The 20318-nt window shown below is 37.7% G+C and overlaps 1 protein-coding gene across 1 annotated transcript in view; it reads left to right on the top strand.

Moving 5' to 3' along the window:
• The window catches only part of LOC103801639 (Fanconi anemia group C protein-like), a gene marked incomplete at its 3' end in the record, with an annotated part of 33993 nt that overhangs the window by 10204 nt on the left and 3471 nt on the right, over positions 1-20318 (top strand). The window contains exon 4 of the mRNA XM_009074062.1: positions 19897-20020. Coding sequence (XP_009072310.1) covers positions 19897-20020 — 124 coding nt within the window. The remainder of the gene's footprint in view (positions 1-19896; positions 20021-20318) is intronic.

Here is a 20318-nt window from a genome sequence, read left to right as displayed (position 1 = left end):
ATAGGTCATCTAGTCTACCCCTGCTGCCATGGGCAGGGACATCTTCCACTAGACCAGGTTGCTCACAGCCCCAAGCAAGCTGGCCTTAAACACTGCAGGGATGGGGCATCCACAACTTCTTTGGGCAACCTGTGCCAGTGCCTCACCACCCTCATTTTAAAGAGTTTTTTCCATATAGGCAATCTATACTCTTTCATTTCAAAGCCATTCCCCCATGTCCTATCAATACATGCTCTTGTAAGAAGTCCCTCTCCAGCTGTCTTGTAATGTCCCTTTAGGTACTGAAACACTACTGTATGGTTTCTCTGGAGCCTTCTCTTCTCTGGTCTAAGGAACCCCAACTCTCTCAGCTTTGTGGCCATTCTCTTGACTTGATCCAATTGGTCAGTGTCCTTCCTATGCTGAGGACCCCAGAGCTGAATGCAGCACTCCAGGTGGAGTCTTACCAGAGTGGAGTAGAGGGGCAGAAACCCCTCCCTCAACCTTCTGGCCACACCAGCCTAGGACACAGCTGCCTTTCTAGGCTGCAAGTGCACATTGCTGGCTCATGTTCAGCCTCTCATCCACCAGCACCCCCAAGTCCTTCTCGGCAGTGCTGCTCTTGACCTGTTCATCCCTCAGCCTGTATTGATACTGGGACTTACCCCGACCCAGGTGCAGCTCCTTGCACTTTTCTTGTTAAACCTTGTGAGGCTCCCAAGGGCCCAAGTCTTGAGCTTGTCCAGGTCTGTCTGAATGCCATCCCGACCTTCAGGTGTGTCAGCTGCACTAATCAGCTTGTTGTCATCTGCAGCCTTGTTGAGGGAGCACTGTTGCTTCTATATAGTCTAAGTCTACCCTCTTTTAGTTAAAATCACCACCCCTTGTCCTAACAACAGGCCCTGCTAAAATGTCTATCCCCATCTTACAAGCCAACTCTAAGTATTGGCAGGCTGCAATAATAACTTAAGACCCTAGAATTGTATTTTCTTCTGTGTCTGTTTTATGGGTAGAAGCTTATGTTGTAGGATATATGGCTTATTTGTATTTGTTAAAATGTAACATGCTGAGTATGTGAGGGAAAGTTTGAAACTGGACACTGTTGTTCCTGGTACATAATAATGACAACTTTGTTGCTTATTATGGTAGCTATTTACTTACTTATAAACAGTGGTGTATATTCTTACATACCAGTAGATGGCATTCTTTATACTGCATACAAGTACACAGATGTTTGTTTCATATTAGTATGTACACAGCTTTCCAGGTCACAGCATTCTGATACTTACTCTTCTGAGGAAAGATGAACTTTATCTTTTATTAGTAGTCTTGAGATTAGAAACCAGATTCCCTGCTGCCCAAGTTGTGTGGCATTGTTTTGATTCTTAGTTGTCTAATGATGCTTGTGCTAGTGAGAGTTCTGTGTTAAGATTCCTGAAATTTTTGGCCACAGTTCAGGATCCTCACTGATATGAAAAATAATTTCATTATCTTTGCTGGATGCACAGTGTGTGCAGTTGAAATGAGTTTTGTCTTACCCATAATTATTCTAGAGATGTGGAAGAATTCTCTTTTTTCACTTGTTTGATAATGACTAATTCTTCATATTTATGGAGTTTCTTTAAGTAATTAGGGATGCTGTGTCTTGGGATCTGTTATATTAAAGAATGTACATGAACAGTTTAGAAAACTTTTGTTCTGAAGTGCTTGCAATGAAAAATTCTTGTAAATAGATTTAGAAAAAGAAGCAAAAAGAAACAACTGTTCCTTTCCTCCAGCCTCCTCCTTCCATCACTGTTGTAAAATGACACATAGTATTCTGAACAGCACAGGGGTTTTTTTTATTTCCCCTTCCTTATTTTTCCCCTCAGCAAACATTATTTCATGGTAACCCACTTGTCTGGGGTTATACCTTGTATTTTTTAAGGGCAAAGTAATCTATCCCAAATGTTTGTAATATGTCTCTCATCCTATCTCTTGGTTTGCTGCTCCCGGGATTTAATTTATTCTGTCACCTTTTTCACTGCTGCAGGTTACACATGTTTGTTTGCTGTAGGCATGAGACTCTCCCCATATGTCAGGTACAACAAGTTATCCTGGTGTGCCTGGTACCTTGTTAGGAGTCAGCCTTTTGCAGGGCACTAGCGCAGCAACCCTGGCAAGCGCAGTAAGCCTCAAGACCTGGTGCCACTCAGAGCCAGGAGATGGCACTCTCTGCACTGGGTGTATGCAGTTGGTCCCCCATGCATCCGTGCAGAAGCTTGTGCCCTCACACGTCGCTTTTAGAGTGGTGAAACCTAGATGCTGTTAGAGATTAAACTCATGGTTTGTTTGTGGCCTTTCCCAGGTTCCACCTTGAGGTTTTTTTGTTAGCAAGGCAGTATTATGTGGCAGTTTGCCTTTAATTTTTTTAATTTCTTGTGGAATCATAGAATGGCCTGGTTGGGAAAGGACCTTAAAGATCATCTAGTTCCAACTCTATGGGCAGGGATACCTTTACTGGACTACGTTGCTCAGAGCTCCAGCCAGCCTGGCCTTGAGCACTCCAGGGATGGAGCATCCACAACTTCTCTGGGCAGCCTGTGCCAGTTGACTCTCTGGGTTGCAAGTGCACATTGCTGGCTCATGTCCAGCCTCTCATTCACCAGCACCCCTGGTCCTTCTTGGCAGGGATGCTCTTGATCTGTTCATCCCCAGACTGCATTGGTACTGGGTGTTGCTCTGACTCAGGTGCAGCACCTTGCACTTGGCTTTGTTAAACCATATGAGATTCTCAAAGGCTCAGTTCTTGAGCTTGTCCAGGTCCCTCTGATCACATCCTGTCCTTCAGGTGTGATGAGGTCTCATGATGATGACAAATAAAGATGAGTGCATGCTCTAAGGAAGGATCAAATTAAACTTGACATCTGCAACCAAATTAATTGGTATAAAAGAATGCTATTACAGACTAAGCATGGACAGGCCATTCTCTGGAGTTGGTAATGTAAAATTAAAACTGGGAATTAGCTGTCGTGGATTATTCTTTGTCTTAAATTTTCCTATGTTAACAAAATTTTCCTTTCTTAGTTAAAACTAAGAGCAATCAATAAATGAATATGTCTCATAAAAATGAAAACAAACAAGAACAGTTCACCGTATTTCCCACTGCTAGTGGTTGCTTGTTCTGGAGGCTTTTGTGAACACACGAGATTCTAGATAATTACAAGCCCTTTTATCGTAGAATACAAGAAGAGCAGGAATCATAGAATACAAGAAATATAAGATCCTTTTTATCATAGAATCATCAGAGTTGGAAGAGACTTTTAAGATCATCAAGTCCAACTGTTGAGTCATTATTGATATGCTTTGTTTATGTTTGGAGCTTTTTTTAGATTATTCTTACAATTTATGATGGGTTAGAGCATTGAAGCAGTAGGACTTAATGCATTTTTGAAATGTTGCTGTTATGCAATGCAATTATTAATGTTCTCATCATTCATGAAAATTTTAATCCGATTTTAAATCCTACACAGGCTCATATCTGTGGACAGGATGGGAAATGCATATTTTAATGGCATTTGTAAGTTGACAAGCCATCATTGTTGCATCCAGCACACCTGAATGTTGTATTTGGTTTGTGAGTCAAGGAATAACAAGGAAGTGTATTAGTTTTCTGAATAGGAAAAGCTGATTTAAAAATGTTTCCCAGATAGAAGAGGAACACATGAAAGATATTGCCTCTCAATTAAATGTTTAAAGTTCTGTTAAGCATGTTTTTAATTTTCATGTGTGAAGCTAAATTGACAGTTTTTTTTGTTTTAAATTTGATCTATCAGTTTGGTAAGAAAGTAACTAAAGAACAGCAAACATATCTGAGTGAATGGAATTGCCACAACAGGTAAACTGATGATTCCCATTGTTTATTTAAACACTAAAGGAACAGAACCATTTGTGCCACAATAACTTCTGGATAATTTTCAATCCACCATGATGTACAAGAAAGTTTAAATATGTAGTAATGACAGTGATTATAAAATTGTGATTTGTTCACCTAGTCCACCTCTCTTGATACACAGTGCATATGCACACTTCTAGACTAGATCTCAGGAGCAGAATGAAATAGGTATCTGAAATGCACTTTATTCTAGAGTAGTTTTTCAGTTACAGATACTAGCAAAAACTAGAAAACTATTCTGACTGTAGATGGAACAGGTTAGATGCGAACACCCCACATCCTGTATAGCTGAAAGAATGTACAAAAGACTCAGATGTGTCATTTCAGTCGATCAGTGGACACTGCCACAGTTGGTTTGAGGGTAGGCTGCTCCATAGGGTAGGCTGCTCCATAGGGGAAAGTGAGGCAGGCTCTGCAGGTGACTAGAAGGCAGGTGTGGCTGTGCCTTCACCCCGAAATGGCACAGCTTTACAAGAAGAGCAGAGCAAGTTCAGTGACAATCACCAGGGTTAGCCACGAGCCCGGTGATTGCCACACCAGGTTCACAGTGATGAGGGAGATCCAAGGTCTAGGAGGGAGTCACGGCCATGGGTCAGGCTCCAGAGCAGCAAGGTGCATGACCAGCCACAGGCACAGCTGCAGCGTAGCTCAGTCAAAGACAAAAAGCCTTGTTTGTCTGTGCTTAAATGCAGTTCCCAAGTGAAGGCAGAAAAGAGCCAACCTGTTAGAATCCCTGCTCACACAGCACTGCAGGACGCCTGGCCTTGAGCACAGACAAACTCCTAGGAAGGAGGGATAAGGAAGACATGACAAGATGCCTGCTCTGTTCTTAGTTTTCCCAAGGCTTTTGCATTTGTTGTTGGAGACAGGATACTAGCTAGATAGGTATTTTAACAGTATTTCAGTTCCTGTATATGTAAATTTGCCTTGTTTCTAACATTGCATGTATAGTAACTCTCAGAAGTACATTAGAGAATGTAATTTAAGAATACTAGTTCAAAGGGTCACAACAACCTAGTTCTGATTATTGCTGTCAGTTTGAGAGGGCAGAGGGAGAGTATTGCAGTACTCTGGTGGTTTTTCTTAAGACTTGTCTTAGTGGTTCATTTAAGACCTGGAAAAATATATTAAAAGGGAAAAATAAAGCTTATTCACAGATTTAAGAATTTTTAGTTTTGACAGAGGTGTTTTAGACTGGTCTCAAGTGAATATGACATAATAGAATGAAATCTGTGCTGCATGCAGCAAAACTGCTAGTTCTGCTCCTTGTGCACTCATCCTTTCTGACAGTGGTTCTGCTTCTATTACCTGTCCCTAGCTCACCACAGCACATCCTGGCCATTTCTGTCCTTGTGAGGAGTAGGGTGAATCACCTGCAAGTCGAACTAAATCTGTGTTATGTGAGGGAACATCAGTTAAAGCAGTCCATGGTTTACTTGGGATATGTATAATTGGTTCACACTGGTGATGTTCTCAATCATCAGGTAGAGGCATTAGGCTTGCTAGATTCAAGGTGTTACATTTTTTATGATTACATTGCCTGCCATTAGGAAGATCAGCTCCTATCTCTGTGCTCATTGTGGCATTAAAGCTTGGGCTGCCAACTGTCTCACCAGTATTTCCACCTCATGTGGGACATGGACTGTTACAGGATGTTCCAGGAGAAGGGAGTCAGTTCTTTCCTAGTGTTGTTGCTGCTGCTTCCATTATCTTAACACAGGCTGGTCCTCCTGCTGCAACTGGATCTCGTTCAACTGAGTAATATGTATCAGTTTCTGATGAAGTCCTAATTTCTGCATTATCACTCCACTATTCCTTTACATTCATGTATGTGTTTATGTTTATAAAAGCAAATCTCCCAACTGCATATTTTTCTAGGAGACAGAAATTCAAGGTAACATGGAGCATATGTTTAGTGCACAAATTATATTGAACCTCAATATCCGTTCTTTAGTCTGCTTTTTTTAAGTTAGGAGGAGCCTAAATAATTTGTGATTTGTCACACCACAGGGGAAGATGAGCCCCAAGACCATTTGATGCAAAAAGTATTAAAATAATGTTGGATTTACAATAAAGGATGTCTCTATGAGATAAGGATACTTGCTTAATGACATATATGGGTAATGTGTCTGTTAAAAGGCTTATGAATTGCTAGAGGACATACTGAGAAACACATTTTTCCTTTCTTATCTAGACAGTTTTGAAAGAGGGAGATTAAGAGCTGAACAGATATTTGAGTTAAAATTATGAACATACTTCATCTGCTATTCATTATTGAGAAAGTTAAAGGAGAAAGAGTCTGTGTCATAGAGCATAGGTTTTAGCATGGTTTTGTAACAAATACAGCAAATGAAAGTTTTTTTGTTATTTCTCCCTTCTAAAGGGGAAACAATTGTAGTAGTATTTGGACTAAGATAAATAACTAGTTGCTTTAGACTATTTCATACCTTTGTGATAGTGTCACTATAGTATTTTACCTTAGCAAAATAGAAAATAAACAGAAGGGGATGTCAGTGCAAGAGGGACGGAGAGGCATGGAGCAGGGGATCTGGTTTTTCCCTAGCAGTTGTGGGAAGAGAGAGGTCTGTGTTCCAGGGGCATGCATCCAAGAAAGAAATGGAAAATGTTAAGTCTCCTGGAGGCCAAAGTAGTTCAAAGTAACTTAATCACTTTCTGAGACTCACTCTTGTGGTTTTAGGGATCTTACGGCTTTTTTCATATGTTTGAAAAAGAGGAGTTGTCATTCCTCCTCTAACCTGTGCAAATAATCACCAGGAACTTTGATCACTGCAAAGACCATAGTGTGTTCCTTCAGATGAAAGACATCTGATGGTGATTAAAGTACATATCTTGTTTATACTTTTCCTATTATTTTTTTCTATATTTTTCCCTGGTCCTTTGAGAGTCTTTGTGGCAGTTTTTCTCAGTCACTATATATGGAATTTACCCTTGCCTCCCATCAAAGGTTTATATGAAAGAGGGTCTAAAGACATTTCCTGAGGAAGTGATCTGGAGTGGGTGGAGACAAATGGGCTTTTACCCAGTCCTTGATTTTTTTTCATTCAGCCTTGCTTTTGATGCATCCTTTTTCCCTCCTTTGCTAGCCAGTGGCACACTGGTTAGTGCAGTACTTCACAGTTGTAGCCAATAGACAATCTATGCCAGCAGACAATGGGTGCACCCAGTTCTTGGCAAAATGGTTGAAGTAGTACAGACTGCCTCATAAATTTGTACGAGAAGGGTGCAGTAACAGCTATGTGTTGTGCCTCCAACAATAGTGTTGTACTGCTTAATTTTGTGTGATAGAGCACCAAACAAAATCAAGAGAATGCATGGAATATAAGTTTTGAGCTTCTTTACTACTTATTGCAGAGATGGGAATTCAAAATAAAATTTCTACTAAGAGAACTGCAATTTTTTTGATGTTTAGGGCTTATTTTATTGTGTTGAAAGTTGCTGATACTATGAAATATTAAATAATCTTTAAGAGAGAGGAAGAAGTTATAATGCATTTTAATCACAGACTCATCAGAAATGTTCAGTGTGTATAATCACTTAGCAAAGTGGCAGATGGAATTCTGGTATTTTAGTGCTCTCTAGATATATGTCAAATCCAGAATTTACATAGGTTTTATGCTTTAAAGATCTGAGCAAGGACTTAACTCATTATAAAGATGTGGGGTGAAAGCATGGTGTGTCAGTCTCTATCTTCTGATAGTTAGGTTAAAGTGAGTATTTCAGTGGTAGATCTGCTTGTCACTGGCTATCCTGTAAGGCAGAATGTTTTCATAAACTTAAAAGAGAGGCATTTCAAGTATCCAGTTTTCAAGCCGTTTGTGCACATTAAAAATAACTTGCTATTCATGTTCAATGGTTTTCTTGTTGGACGGTGTAAGAGGACTTGCCACAACAGATGCAAAAGATTATAAGAAGGCTGCAAGTATAATAATTACAGCATGGAACAGACTGCTGGCAGATACAAGAAAGTAGCATTCTCTTTAATCACAGTGCTTCCCATAGTGTGGGTGGTCACAGGCTGCAAACATTTCAGTCAATCCCTTCTCCATGCAGCAGTGGTTGTAAAACAGAACTGAAGTAAACAGCGTTCCACAGACCTTAAAGGGATTTTGATTTTGAGAAAATATACCTTCTCTTCACCCCTCCTCTTGGCTGCTTGCTTCTGTCAGCTGCTACCTGCCAAATCAGTTCTGCTTGAGCTAAATAGTATATAATGTAGTATCCACAGATTCTTCAAAAAGTTTGTTGTGTTTTGTTGTTTGTTTTTTTGTTAAAACATGTATTACTTTAAACTCTGAACATTTTGTATGTTTTTGCAGTAAGAAATACCTTCCACACTTATATTAAGTGTTGTATTATGTTTAATCTGAAAGCTTTTAATCTTCATTGTTTTCATTCTCCCAATGTTTTTTTGCTTTGATGCTTAGTGTTGTGTTACTGTTGCTGTAAAATGCTTAATTATCTCTCTAGCCCTTAGCACAGCACTTTTCCTACAACCAGAATGAAGGGGAACTTTTTGGAGTTTTTTTGATCTTGCAGCCAGTTTGATTCTTTGGAAGCTATTTTTAGCTCCTTAGTGTTTGACGTGTACTCTTCGGGAATCTTGAGTTTCATGAAGTAAATTGAAGCAGCTAAACTTGGTGCCATGCAAATAGTTACACAGCATCTACAGGCCTGTTTGGAGTATGTAGATCAGCTGCAGTTGAGGACAGATAATTCTATTTTATAAATCCATGGGCATGAAAGGATGTATTTTGATAGGTGAGTTTTTACATTGTATTGAGGCATACATGGAATTAAGTATATAAATGAGCTTGAAAGAAATGTCTTAACTTTCATTGGGTAAACTGGTAGTTGAAAGTCAGTTTTCTTGTGGATCGTTTGAACAGACAAAAGACTGTTAAATGAGACATATGGACGTGTTTAAGATCTGACATCATTAATTAAAGCCCAATGGCTTATTGAACTCTCAGTGTGATAAGACACCTTTGAACTTGTATATTACTAGTTAGAATTCAGTTTGGAGAACCAAGTCTGCTTGCTTTGCAATATGTATCAAGGGAGTAGTGAGTGATCCAGGCACTTTTCTCTATCCTTTGTGTGATTTGTTTGTGTCCCAGGTACCAGGGGAGTGTGTGCAACTATGCTGGGTACACACCTTGGGAAACCCATTTCTCACAGCAATGCTTGCTTAAAATTTGACATGTTTGCCTCTTAAGCTTATTAACATACAGTCGTGTCTTGGTTAAAAATCCCAAGATACTTAGGTATGGTTAGTGTGGGTTTCTTTTGTGTGACGGGGGAATATTGCAGTGGAAATTGGAATCAAACTATGTGTCAAAGATGAGTAAGTAGTTGATACAGTGATATATTTGGGAATTAGAGTAGATACAGTATGTATTCAAGAACTCTATTAGAATATGTTTTAAAACAATTTTATTCATAAGGGACAGAAGAGTGGTTAAAGATGTTAAACCTATTCATACAAGAAGAGGTTGGGACTGGACCTTTTTAACGTAGCGAGGGAACATTTAGGAATGAAGATGGCTTTTCATACACAGCACATAAAAAATTTCTGATGCTTATTGTCTTGAAGTTTTACTGAGTTCACTGACAGTATTGTTGCAGTTCGCACAGTTTTTGTAAAGTCAGGCAGAGGAAGATCTTCGTAATTTCTAACCTATTGAAGATTATTCATCTAAATTGTTATTTAGACTTCTCACTAGCTCCTTTGAGAATCAGCTTTCTAAGCTGATTTGGACCTTTTCTAGTCACCTATAGATAATTACATTGGTAGGATGTAAGAGAATTTGCAATGTTTGCAAATTTGCAAGTACTACCGTAGTCTTCTGGTTAAAAATAGTATGATGATGTGAATGGGCTGGGAGAAAAGAGACCTTTCTTCTTCAAATAGATAATTCTTTAACAATGCCAAGCTAACACAAATATAAAGAATTTCTTGGCTTCTGTGCCAAAATAAACAAAAGCTAAATATCTCCAAGAACAAAATGAGAAACTAAAGATTCTGCTTTTCTGCAAGACTGCTTGAGCTTTAACAGCAAGTGTCACAATTTGCTAGCCAGCTGACATTTCTCAGAGCACTTTAGTAGTATAGTGCCAGGTGGCTCCGGTAAAGAGTAATGATTTGTTACTGACAGACAAAAAGAGGTCTCTATTTGAGGAAATTCTACTGGCATTAGATATTTCTCCTCCACCTAATATAATTAGTGACCAGCAGTTGTTGTATTACCATTATATGTGTATTTTGTGCTTTTTTGCTAAGAAGTTCAGTGGGTATTTTTCTCCACTTAAACTTTTAACAGCTTGATACTGAGGAACTTCAAACCCAATGATTAAAAGTAATTCCTCCTGAATATCATCCTAGGTTGTGTGATCTTTCAGTATTTGCAATGTGTACCTATTGAAGTATAAAAATCTGACATTGGGCACATATATTGATTGAAAAAGTCATAAATTTGAGCTTTTAATTTTTCTAGAAATTATTAAGCTCACATATTTAAACTAGAAGCGAAACAATTTTATGATAGATTCATTCTTTTAAAAGATCCCTCTTTTCCACATCATTTTTGTGTGGATTTAAGGAATTCTTCAGTGGGAAGCTTGCATTTTGGCTTTTGTAAATTGCGGAGGGAAGAGGGAAATTAATTCTAAATCTCTGGCTAGTTAAACCAGAGGGCTTTAAAAAAAAAGAAAAGAGATTTATAGCTGACTCCAGTAAAGCTATTGAATTTCCTTTTGTAAGTTAGTGTAAATGTGTGTTTTATTTCAGCAGCAAAAGTCTCCCCCTTTTTAATACAAAGAGTAATAGCACTTTCTAGGTGGGTGTTTCTTAAAGGGAAAGGAAAAAGAAAAGGAGATTTGAAACTGCTTTTCCTCTCTGAGGCCAAGAGTAGACTCTAAGCTTGCCAGCCCCACAATTCTTTTGCTTCTTTCTTATGATTTCCAAGGGTTTTGTTAGTCATTTGCAGATGGAGCTGAGGCTTAGGAACTCATCCATTACAATGTTGTGTGGTCTTAGCCACAGCAGTAGTGCAACATGTTTTTACTGTACTGGTTTCACAGAGAGTAACTGAGCTTGAATTGGTAAGGGAACAACAATGTGACTTCCCCTCCTCATAATTTTCTTTCCCACATTTCATTTGGAAATTAGGATCAAGTTCATTTTGAATTGCATGGAAATATGTGATGTTTTTCATCCATTTTAAGAAACAGAGGTGTAATATGAGCCTAGTGTTTTTACTAACCTACACATATCAGCAGGAGTAGTGCAATTCACAGCATACATTAATTTCTAAAGGAAAAGCATATTCATTTCAATGAGTTTTTGAAATTTTTTCCGGTTAAATTTTCCAGTAGGTTTTCATGGTCCTTTATTGTATTTTTGCCATTATTGCTTTTTTACATTTTAAAAAAGTGAATTGTAGTTATGGTTCTTGAAGCAGAGTTAAGGAAACTGGCCTAATGTAGGAGCATTTAAGCAGTTTCACTGCAAACACTGGCTGAAGGTGAGCCTGCTTGCATGCATCAAGGACAGAACAGGGTGAAGGGCTCTTGCATCAGGTACACTGTGGAGAACTTGTTAAAATCTGTGTTTTCCTGTCTGGGAATATGTGAAAAGGAATGAAGTCTGTGCCTCTGGCAACATTAGTTTTGTGAAATAATAATGTTCCTGTTTTGGGGTTTGTTTGGTGTTTCTTTTTACTCTACAGTAATATTAATTCAGTCTGGTCATTTATCTATAGATTTTCTGTAACTTGATTGTAAGTTTCAGAATGGCAAGACCCTTGTCTCTGTAGGAGTGTTCAGCAGAATAATTTGTTTATGATCAACTCATCTTTCATGGTTATCAGTGGAGATTTAGATGTGGGCAGATGTCAGACTGTTGCTCCAAGTGACGAAGGAGAAAAATGAGAAGCTCCAATAAATCCTGAACATGTACTTGTGGCTAACAGTTTTATTTAGTGTGCTGGTATAGAATTTAGCTAATGAAAACCATCCCATAGATGTGTGTATCCATAAACTGTGCTGAAACAAAAAAACTTACTGACAGTAAATGTCAGAAAGAAATATAGGAAGAAAACCCCTCCCCGCCCTATTCTTAGGCACTTTGCCCTTGATCCACTAAACCACTGAAGAATATTCCAGGCTAATTTAATGTTAATTTGAAACTGAAGTGATTTCTTTTTGCAAAACCTCTGAGTGGTTACTGGAATAGACTCATTTTGGTAAAGTGGGAGGTTGTGTTTATTAGCTAATCCTTGAAATATATGTGTGTGTAGTTTAACATTTTGTCTGTTTGAAATGTGTTTTAACCAGTTTTAATTTGAAAGGAGAAATTGGGCATTGTGATTAGGCTATTGATGGTAAGTAGTTAAAGATTTCTTTACCAGCTTATAAAATAACTCTCACATACTGATAATAATTAAGTTCTTAAAAAATACATGCCATGTAATTTCCCCTAATCTATACACTGAGAATTTTATGAAATTCTGAGAAGGCAGAATTGTTTAGAGTAAAACAGTACTTTGAAAACTTGATTATGTTTAAATCGGTATAATGTTTTACTACCTTATATTCTTTGACATTTTGATTTTGGTTTGTGGAAAACTATTTCTCTATCTTTTCCTGGACCCAAGGAGCAAGTAAACAAGAGATCTTGATAAGTAAAATTTAAAGTCAGTCTTTGGTATGAATGGAGAAGTGTGTGGAAATAATAGGAATTATATTATGTCAACATCCTACTCACAGAATTGATTTCATAAACAGTTGGTGTTGAAGGGGTCTCTGAAAGAACATGCTACTTTGTCTTTTACAGACTTAGCCCCTATGACTCTTCAGAACTGGCTGTTTATTTTGTAGTAAGAAGGTTCTAAAAATACTAGACCTGTTTGTGTTTTATGGTCAATCATTTAATTTAGAGGATATGGGCCACAATAAAACTCTTCAGCCTTTAGGCAGGATTTTTAAGAAAGTATTGCTAAAAACATGTACAGAAATTTGGTTTGGACTAAGCTGCTGAAAGCTAGCAAACAAACAACTTAATGTATATTTAAACAAATCAGAGCAATGTGTATACCTTACTTCCTGAGGACTCTGTTTAAATGATTCAGGAAGTAATGTGGATGTTAGAATCCTACCTATTTAAAGAAAGGAACAGTTCCTATTGTATAGGTTTTTTATTTTTTAAATGACTGGAAATCATATTACCTCATTTACCATTAATGTTGTAATTGATTATAAAGTTTAAAAGTATTTTTAAAGCCAAGTTAGAAATAAAATTTGACTTCTTGTCTTCTGGACCTGTGTTGAAAGCAGTGGGCCATCTTGCTCCACAGGGCAATGTTGCAGACTATTGAAATCATTCACATACAAGAAGTACTCATTCCAAAATCTGATAAAATGCAAAAAAGAAATAGCACTTACTTCTAATGTTTCCTCTGAATAAGATGTAGTTTTTCATATTATATCTGCTTTTTCTTAGCAGAGCTAAGGAAATCTGGTTCCCATCGAAGCATATGGAAAGATTAGGAATAAACCTGTTACTTGACCAGATTTCAGAAATTTCCCCTTGGGTATGCATGTTGTACTTCAAAAAAATTCACATAGATCATAATTTTTGGCAAAATGTCATTAATGTTCTCTTCTAAAAAAATAGTAACACTCTGTTTTCAAGGAGAATATACTAAAGAGAAATATCCTTTAGACTAAATGATAGATCCTTCAGTTCCATCCTGCTCTACCTGTTGCTTTGACAGACTCATTCAAGATGGCAAAAAGAACTCAGTAGCATCACTAGGAAGTCTTAATTGGTATCAGGTTTGAATGGCTCATCCCAGTGAAACCATCCATCTCCTCTCTCCAAAATATATTGGAGCTGTTGATTTTCACATCTGCTTCTGAGGACATTCAGAATCATAAATACTTTGGAGAGAGTGTGTTGAGAAGTTTCCAGAAATAAATCAATTAATCTGTCTCCCCTGGAATGTCTTTGAAACCTGTGTCATAAATTTCAGGACGGTTGCTACACAAATACAGTTACTAGCATAAAACTTGTCATGCTGTCCTGTAATAAAAATCAAGTTTTATTTCTGCACTGATGTCTAATTTCAGGGGTAATTGTGCCTTTAATTCAAGCTTCTATATTTTACCCCATCAACATGTGCAGAAAGATACTGGCTATTGCAGAAAGAAGGTGTAAAAGGCTTCAGAACTTTTGGATCTCTGCTTAGTAAAGGCAGTATCATAAGACTAAAACACCTCCTCCTTCTTTCTGGAGTTGTAAACACCAGCTGAGTTGGTATCTGCCTGGTGCTGTGCTGCTTGTCTCAGTGGAGGAGCAAATTCTTCTCCAGAAAAGTAATTTAAAGGCTTTCACAGATGCATGTGCACCAAGAGATGATCATCTCCAAGAAACAAGCTTCACTCAACAAATCCCTTGTTGCACATGGAAATCGGCCTTCATCACTGAAGGAAGAGTATCAAAAGAGTTGGCTTAGCTTACTTAAAAAGTGTTATGTAGGAAATGTTTTTTGGTTGCTTAGTCCCCTTTAGAATCATAGAATCATTTAGGCTGGAAAATACCTCTGAGGTCATCAAGTCCAACTGTTAACCCAGTATCATTGTGTTCACCACTAAGCCATGCCCCTAAGTGCCGCATCCACACACCTTTTGAACACTTTTAGGAGTGGTGATGCCACCACCAGTAGGGCAGCATATTTCAATGTCTGACCTCCCTTTCAGTGAAGAAATATTTCCTCATATCCAATCTAGAACTCCCTGGGGCAACTTGAGGCCATTTGTTCTCATTCTGTCACTTGTTACTTGGGAGAAGAAACCACCCTTCTACTTCACTTCAGCCTTTACTGACAGGTAACATGTGGATAATAACCAGGGAAACATAGTGACTTGTTTTCTCCGTTTGTATTCTCAGAAGTCTTTAGTTTCAAGTCTGTTCTTACTCGCTCCACTTGCCCTGAGTGAACTAATTTGAGAGAGCCTTATAGCCAATCTGTAGGAGTAAATGGTAAATCAAGCCTCCACTTCAAACCCTTGTAGATATGAAGCAATGTGTTTACATGGATAAAGAAATGAGTTTACATCTTGATGCTAATGCTCCGAGGATTATCTACCTGTTAAAGATACTAGAAATCTCTTGTGCAGCGGTGGATGTTGAATTGAGTTAGCTGGAGTATTACTCAGTATAAATTGCATGTAAGAAAATAAAGCTACTGGCAAGGTTGTTCAAGGAGGTTGTTCACTCTGTGGGCTTTATGAAATTTGTTAATTCAATTTCATGTTGTATAAGACTTTGTCACAGAACTTTAATCCAAGGCCATGGGGATGAGTTTATTTTCTTGCAGCTAGAACCAAGGTGGTTTCCTCCTTACTTAATCAGTGGTGAGGGAGATAAAGGAAGAAATCACTTCTGATACCACAGTGTGCCTGACTGAAGTTCGTTTTCTGGACTAAGACACCTGATTCTGGAAAGGCAAAAATAGCAGACACTTTGGGTTTTTCCTTATGAATGCAGCACAACTGCTGCAGATTCATCTTGTAGAATATGGTATTAGTGGATTAGACCGTTAGTGGTAATTGATTTACTGCCAGAAATAACTTACTGTTATGTAGATCTCCAATTGTTTACTCTGCTGGAGTATCTGATTCATATCTGATATCAACAATAGCAGGAGTGCATTGCGTATTGACAGTTTTCTCATCGTGTACTTTAATACCTGGTAGGTATTGGGCTCGAAATGATAACTTAGAAGTCATTATAGTAAAATTACTGATCTCTCTGACCCCAGGAATTCACACTGTGGCTGTGTGAAATGTTATGGTTTTTCTTTTCCAAAATGCTCTTGAGGGGATTAATAGTATAACAGTGGAACCTACCACTAATTTTGAATATTTCTATAGCTTCCTACAAGAACCCGTGTGAGAAAATCTCCTTCCTGAAATCTTTTAGATTTTTCTATGGTATATTCTGAAAGAGTTGATTTCAAAAGTGAAAGAAGAAACTTACATGTAAGAAAATGTTGGTTTACACTCGGTCTTGGAACTAGTTTTAACCAAGTTTTACAGTATGGTGTGAAATAATTACTGATATCCTTTAGATCTGAGAATTACTGGAATTAAAACATTATTATCTTTGAAGTTTGAGTCAAAACCAACAGTTTTCACTGCCATTTAGTTAAAAATTAGCCATTCCTGGTTTGCACTGTATTTTTTATAATCAAGTTAATGATATATAGGATGAAAGATAGTGGACAAATACAAGAAAATAATTACTTGGTGCTTTTTTTAATTATTAGTTTTTTGGTTCTCAGTCAGTTTTTCTCTTTAGAGATTGTCTCTTGGAATGGTTTGCTTCATTTATCTTGCCATGTTCTAAATGGAAAATTGTGTTTCTCACAAGTATGGAGTTTGTATTACCCTACTGACCTGCTAAGTGGCTGGAAAAATAATATGAAAATAATGCCATCTTTAGTTGAAAGTTATTATATATAAGCTTTATTTCTGGCGATTATACTATTTGTGTTCATCCTTTAATATTTCCAAGTCCTTCTCTGCTGGGCTGCTTTCAATCCATTCATCCCCTGGTCTGCGTTGTTTCTGGGGATTGTTCCAACCCAGGTTCTGGACCTTGCACTTGGCTTTGTTGAGCTTAGTGAGCTTCACACTGGCCCACTCCTCATGCTTCAAGGGAATCAACTGCACTGTGTGTCTTGATGTCATCTGCAATCTGCAATCTTGCTGGGGTGCATTCGATGCCACTGTCCTACTCAATCCCATCCCACTGAGGAAGATAGTAAATAGTATTGGCCCCAGTACAGACCCTTGAGAAACACCACTTGTTGCTAGTTTCTACTTGAACGTTGAGGCATTGACTCTTTGGAACACAGCCATGTGTCTCAAAGAGTCCATAACTAACAGCCCATTTGTCAAATAAGAGTGAATTGGTAATATTTATTTTTCTTTCAGAGAGCTTTCTGCTAATGCAGTATAGAGCAATAAAAGAATTACCACTTACAACCAGAATTATGTGCAGGGAACTAGCTGCATTTTATAGAGAGAGGAGAACTTTCTGAATATGTTTTAGAAAAGCAAGAAAACTTTTAAGACTTAAAAGATAAATGCTTAGCTTACTGTTAACAAATTTCTTATCTTCATCGCATGTTGGATGTCGCAGGCTTTGCACTGGAACAGTGTTAGTAAAATGAAATACATAAGACATAGACCTGAATTCTGAATCTGTTCCACCTTTAATGTATACCTTCGTTATATATGTACCTAATACCTCTTGTCATCATGACTGCAGTATCTCCTTGCTCCCTGTTTCCCTTGCCCCCTTCTGGCTGTCAGAGGTTTTGTATATTCCAAAACAAACCCTGCAAAATCCTAGCATGGATCTTGTAATTTGCTCAGAAAAGGCAAAAGAAACAAAAACACCCATACAATTTGACAAAAAAAAAAACCAAGACAAAAAAGAAAACAAAACAACAAAAAACCCAAACCAAAACAAAGCAACCCCACCTCTCCCCAGACATGAAAAAACACACACACACACACACACACACACATAAAAAAAACCCCCAAAATCCAAACCCAGAACAGTGTTACAGGCCATACGCAAACTCTGATGATGTGTAGTAATTTTACCTTGTCTTTTCTTCTGCTATGTGGTCAACAATGCCTGTTACACAAGGGCAAGTAATTTTGAAATTACTGTTCACATAAAGAGTCTTTGGTTATTTTTATCCATATGGTTACACAGAGGGTCACTAGATAATGTATTTTGTAGTGTCACACATGAATATATGTGGTTTTAAGCTATTCCCTCATTTAGCTCTCATAGCTGCCATGTCAACCTGTCAAATCTTTCTCAGAGCCTTTTTATGTTGTCACTGGTGAAGCTTTTTGCAAATACTTCACTGAGCAATCCAACAGACTTTGTACTTTTCAAACCCCTTCCTTACCTCTAGCAAAAGTGGCATCCCAGGTTTGTTGTTAACTCCTCCTTTATTTTGTTTTGAACTTGCAGTTTGGTCCCTTGTCTCATTCTACTGGACAAACCATCCTATTTTGTAGGAACTAATTGTCTGAACCCTTGATAGTGTACTGAAAACAAAATTTAACTCTAGTAATAGTTGTAAAGGACAATCAAAATGTGTAAGGTTCTGCCTTAATAAATTGACTAAGGCCTGTTTGGAGATTGTACAGTTTAATAGTGTTTAGCTTTCTTTCACTTTTGACATATTCAGAGGCTTGTACATTTGTTGTGATTTGATTTTGAAAACCCACATTTTAAAGTCTTTTTCATAAGAAAACAAAACTTGTATGTAAATTGCTGCTTTGAAACTCTGGATTGCTGCAGCATTTTCCTTCCTCTTTTGTTTTAAGGAAGCCACTGGATGGCAATAGGTTTCTCCTGTTGAGGGATATTTAGGAAAAAAGGTTTACAGTGAATAAGAGGATATTTAGGCATTTGACATATGTCTTCAGGGTAGTAAAAGGACCCCAAAGTACAATAAATAACATGTCCCAAATGCTTGTTACTTATTTTGGTAGCAGTGGATTTTCTTAGACCTCTGGTGTACTTCTGCTGATTGTGTTTTCTTTCTCACATTAATCAAACATGGAATACATAGAATGAATGCATCTAATTCCAGGACTTCTGAACCAGTTACTTAGATATGTTCAACAAAAGCATGCATAAATATTTGGGTTTCTGCAAGGAGAAAATGACTTAATGTGATTTTTTATTTTTTTTTGGTCTTGAAATCTTCCATCAGGTGCCTCTTCTAAAAAGAATACGTAGAATAAAGCAGCCTAAGATCATGGAAGTCACAGAACTCTCATGTGAACTTTCTTTTTAATTATGTATTTTTAAAATGAAAGTCTTTTTCAGTGTTTACTAATCCTGACCTTCTGTTACAAAGGGGCTTGTGTACTTTGTGCCATACAAAGTGTAATTTAGTTTATACTTTAACTGTCAATGATACATAAAGCCCTGAAATGAACCCCTGAAAGGGAATGTAACTGCTGTTCTATCAGCATGTAGCAGTAGAGATCAGGAAGAAAACTGTAAAAAAATACAGAGCAGGTCATTTGATAAGAAACATAGAACTACCTCTGCTCAGTTGTGACACCAGGATGCAAAAACCTGCTCAGGATTTGGCAGAACAGTTTTCACAAATGAGTTCAGCTGGGAAGGTGCTGCGGTATGAGGTCTGTCCAGAAGACAGCAGAGCTGTAGTATAGTGCTGAAGAACTGCAAAAGCCTGGAAACAGAGTATTACATTCAGAGTCCTCTGTACATGCCTGCAGAACCAGCATTAATCTGACTTTGAAACGGTCATCAAAGGATTCTTTTGATTCTTCTGTGTGTTTAAAAGCTGTGATTGCGTGATGTAAAACATTCTGTAATGAAATTGGTGGAGAAGTAAATGTCAAGCTAAAATTTTATTATTATCTTTTCAAGATAATGAGAAAATAAAGCCTATTAAATTATGAGGCCAGACCCTGAATCCCATGAAAAATAACTGGGGCATCTTGAAGGAGTGATATAGAAAAGTAAATGTTAATGTCACTCTTTCTCTTCTTGATCATGGTACTGATCAAGACTAAGATGTTATCAAACTGAAATGGTTCCCAGAGAGCACAAACCTACCAAAGGTCGATCTGGTTTTGATGCAGATGTCCTCTATGGCTATTGCACAGCTACTGAAATCATGTGGTCTGTGAACCCACTTTTGATTGTGGCAGCTGCAGCTTTTTCCTTGTGGTTGGTGGGAGCTACCTGCTCTTCTGTATCGGTGGTGTAAAATGGCCACAACCCACCTAAAGGTCTTACCCCAGATAGAGTTTTATAGCAATCACTCCTTTTTACACAGCATGTTGTGGCTTAATACTTTATTTATTGCCCTTCTGTTGATTTCTCACAGAGTTTGTTGTGCCATCTCATTTCTTCTTCTGAGTGGGAAGGTAATGAAGCTGAAACCAGTTCATTCATATCAGCTCTGGGCTACACGTCAGCAGATTATTATTGTCACTTAGTTAAAAATGTAAGTATTTTGTGCAATTGAGATTTTGTTAATAATAAATCACCATTTTATAAGCACATACATAGAGCTGTCATTGTGATAAGGAACACGGACTGAACGTTGTTTATCTTTTCTTACCTCAGTTACTTTTACAACCTTTTAAGGGAAAAAATGAAGTGGGAGATCTCTGGACAAATTAGAAAATTTTTTATTAGATTACACCGTAATAGATGTTCATAAAAACAAAATTCCTGTTACTGTTGTGTCATAACAAAATAAAAATCTGTTCTATCATTTTTTTCCCCAAGAAGTTAAAATTATAT

The sequence above is a fragment of the Acanthisitta chloris genome, unplaced genomic scaffold, assembly GCF_000695815.1.
Source record: "Acanthisitta chloris isolate BGI_N310 unplaced genomic scaffold, ASM69581v1 scaffold24074, whole genome shotgun sequence".
In the NCBI taxonomy this organism is placed as follows: Eukaryota; Metazoa; Chordata; class Aves; order Passeriformes; family Acanthisittidae; genus Acanthisitta; species Acanthisitta chloris.
This window is presented reverse-complemented; position numbering and strand designations above follow the sequence as displayed.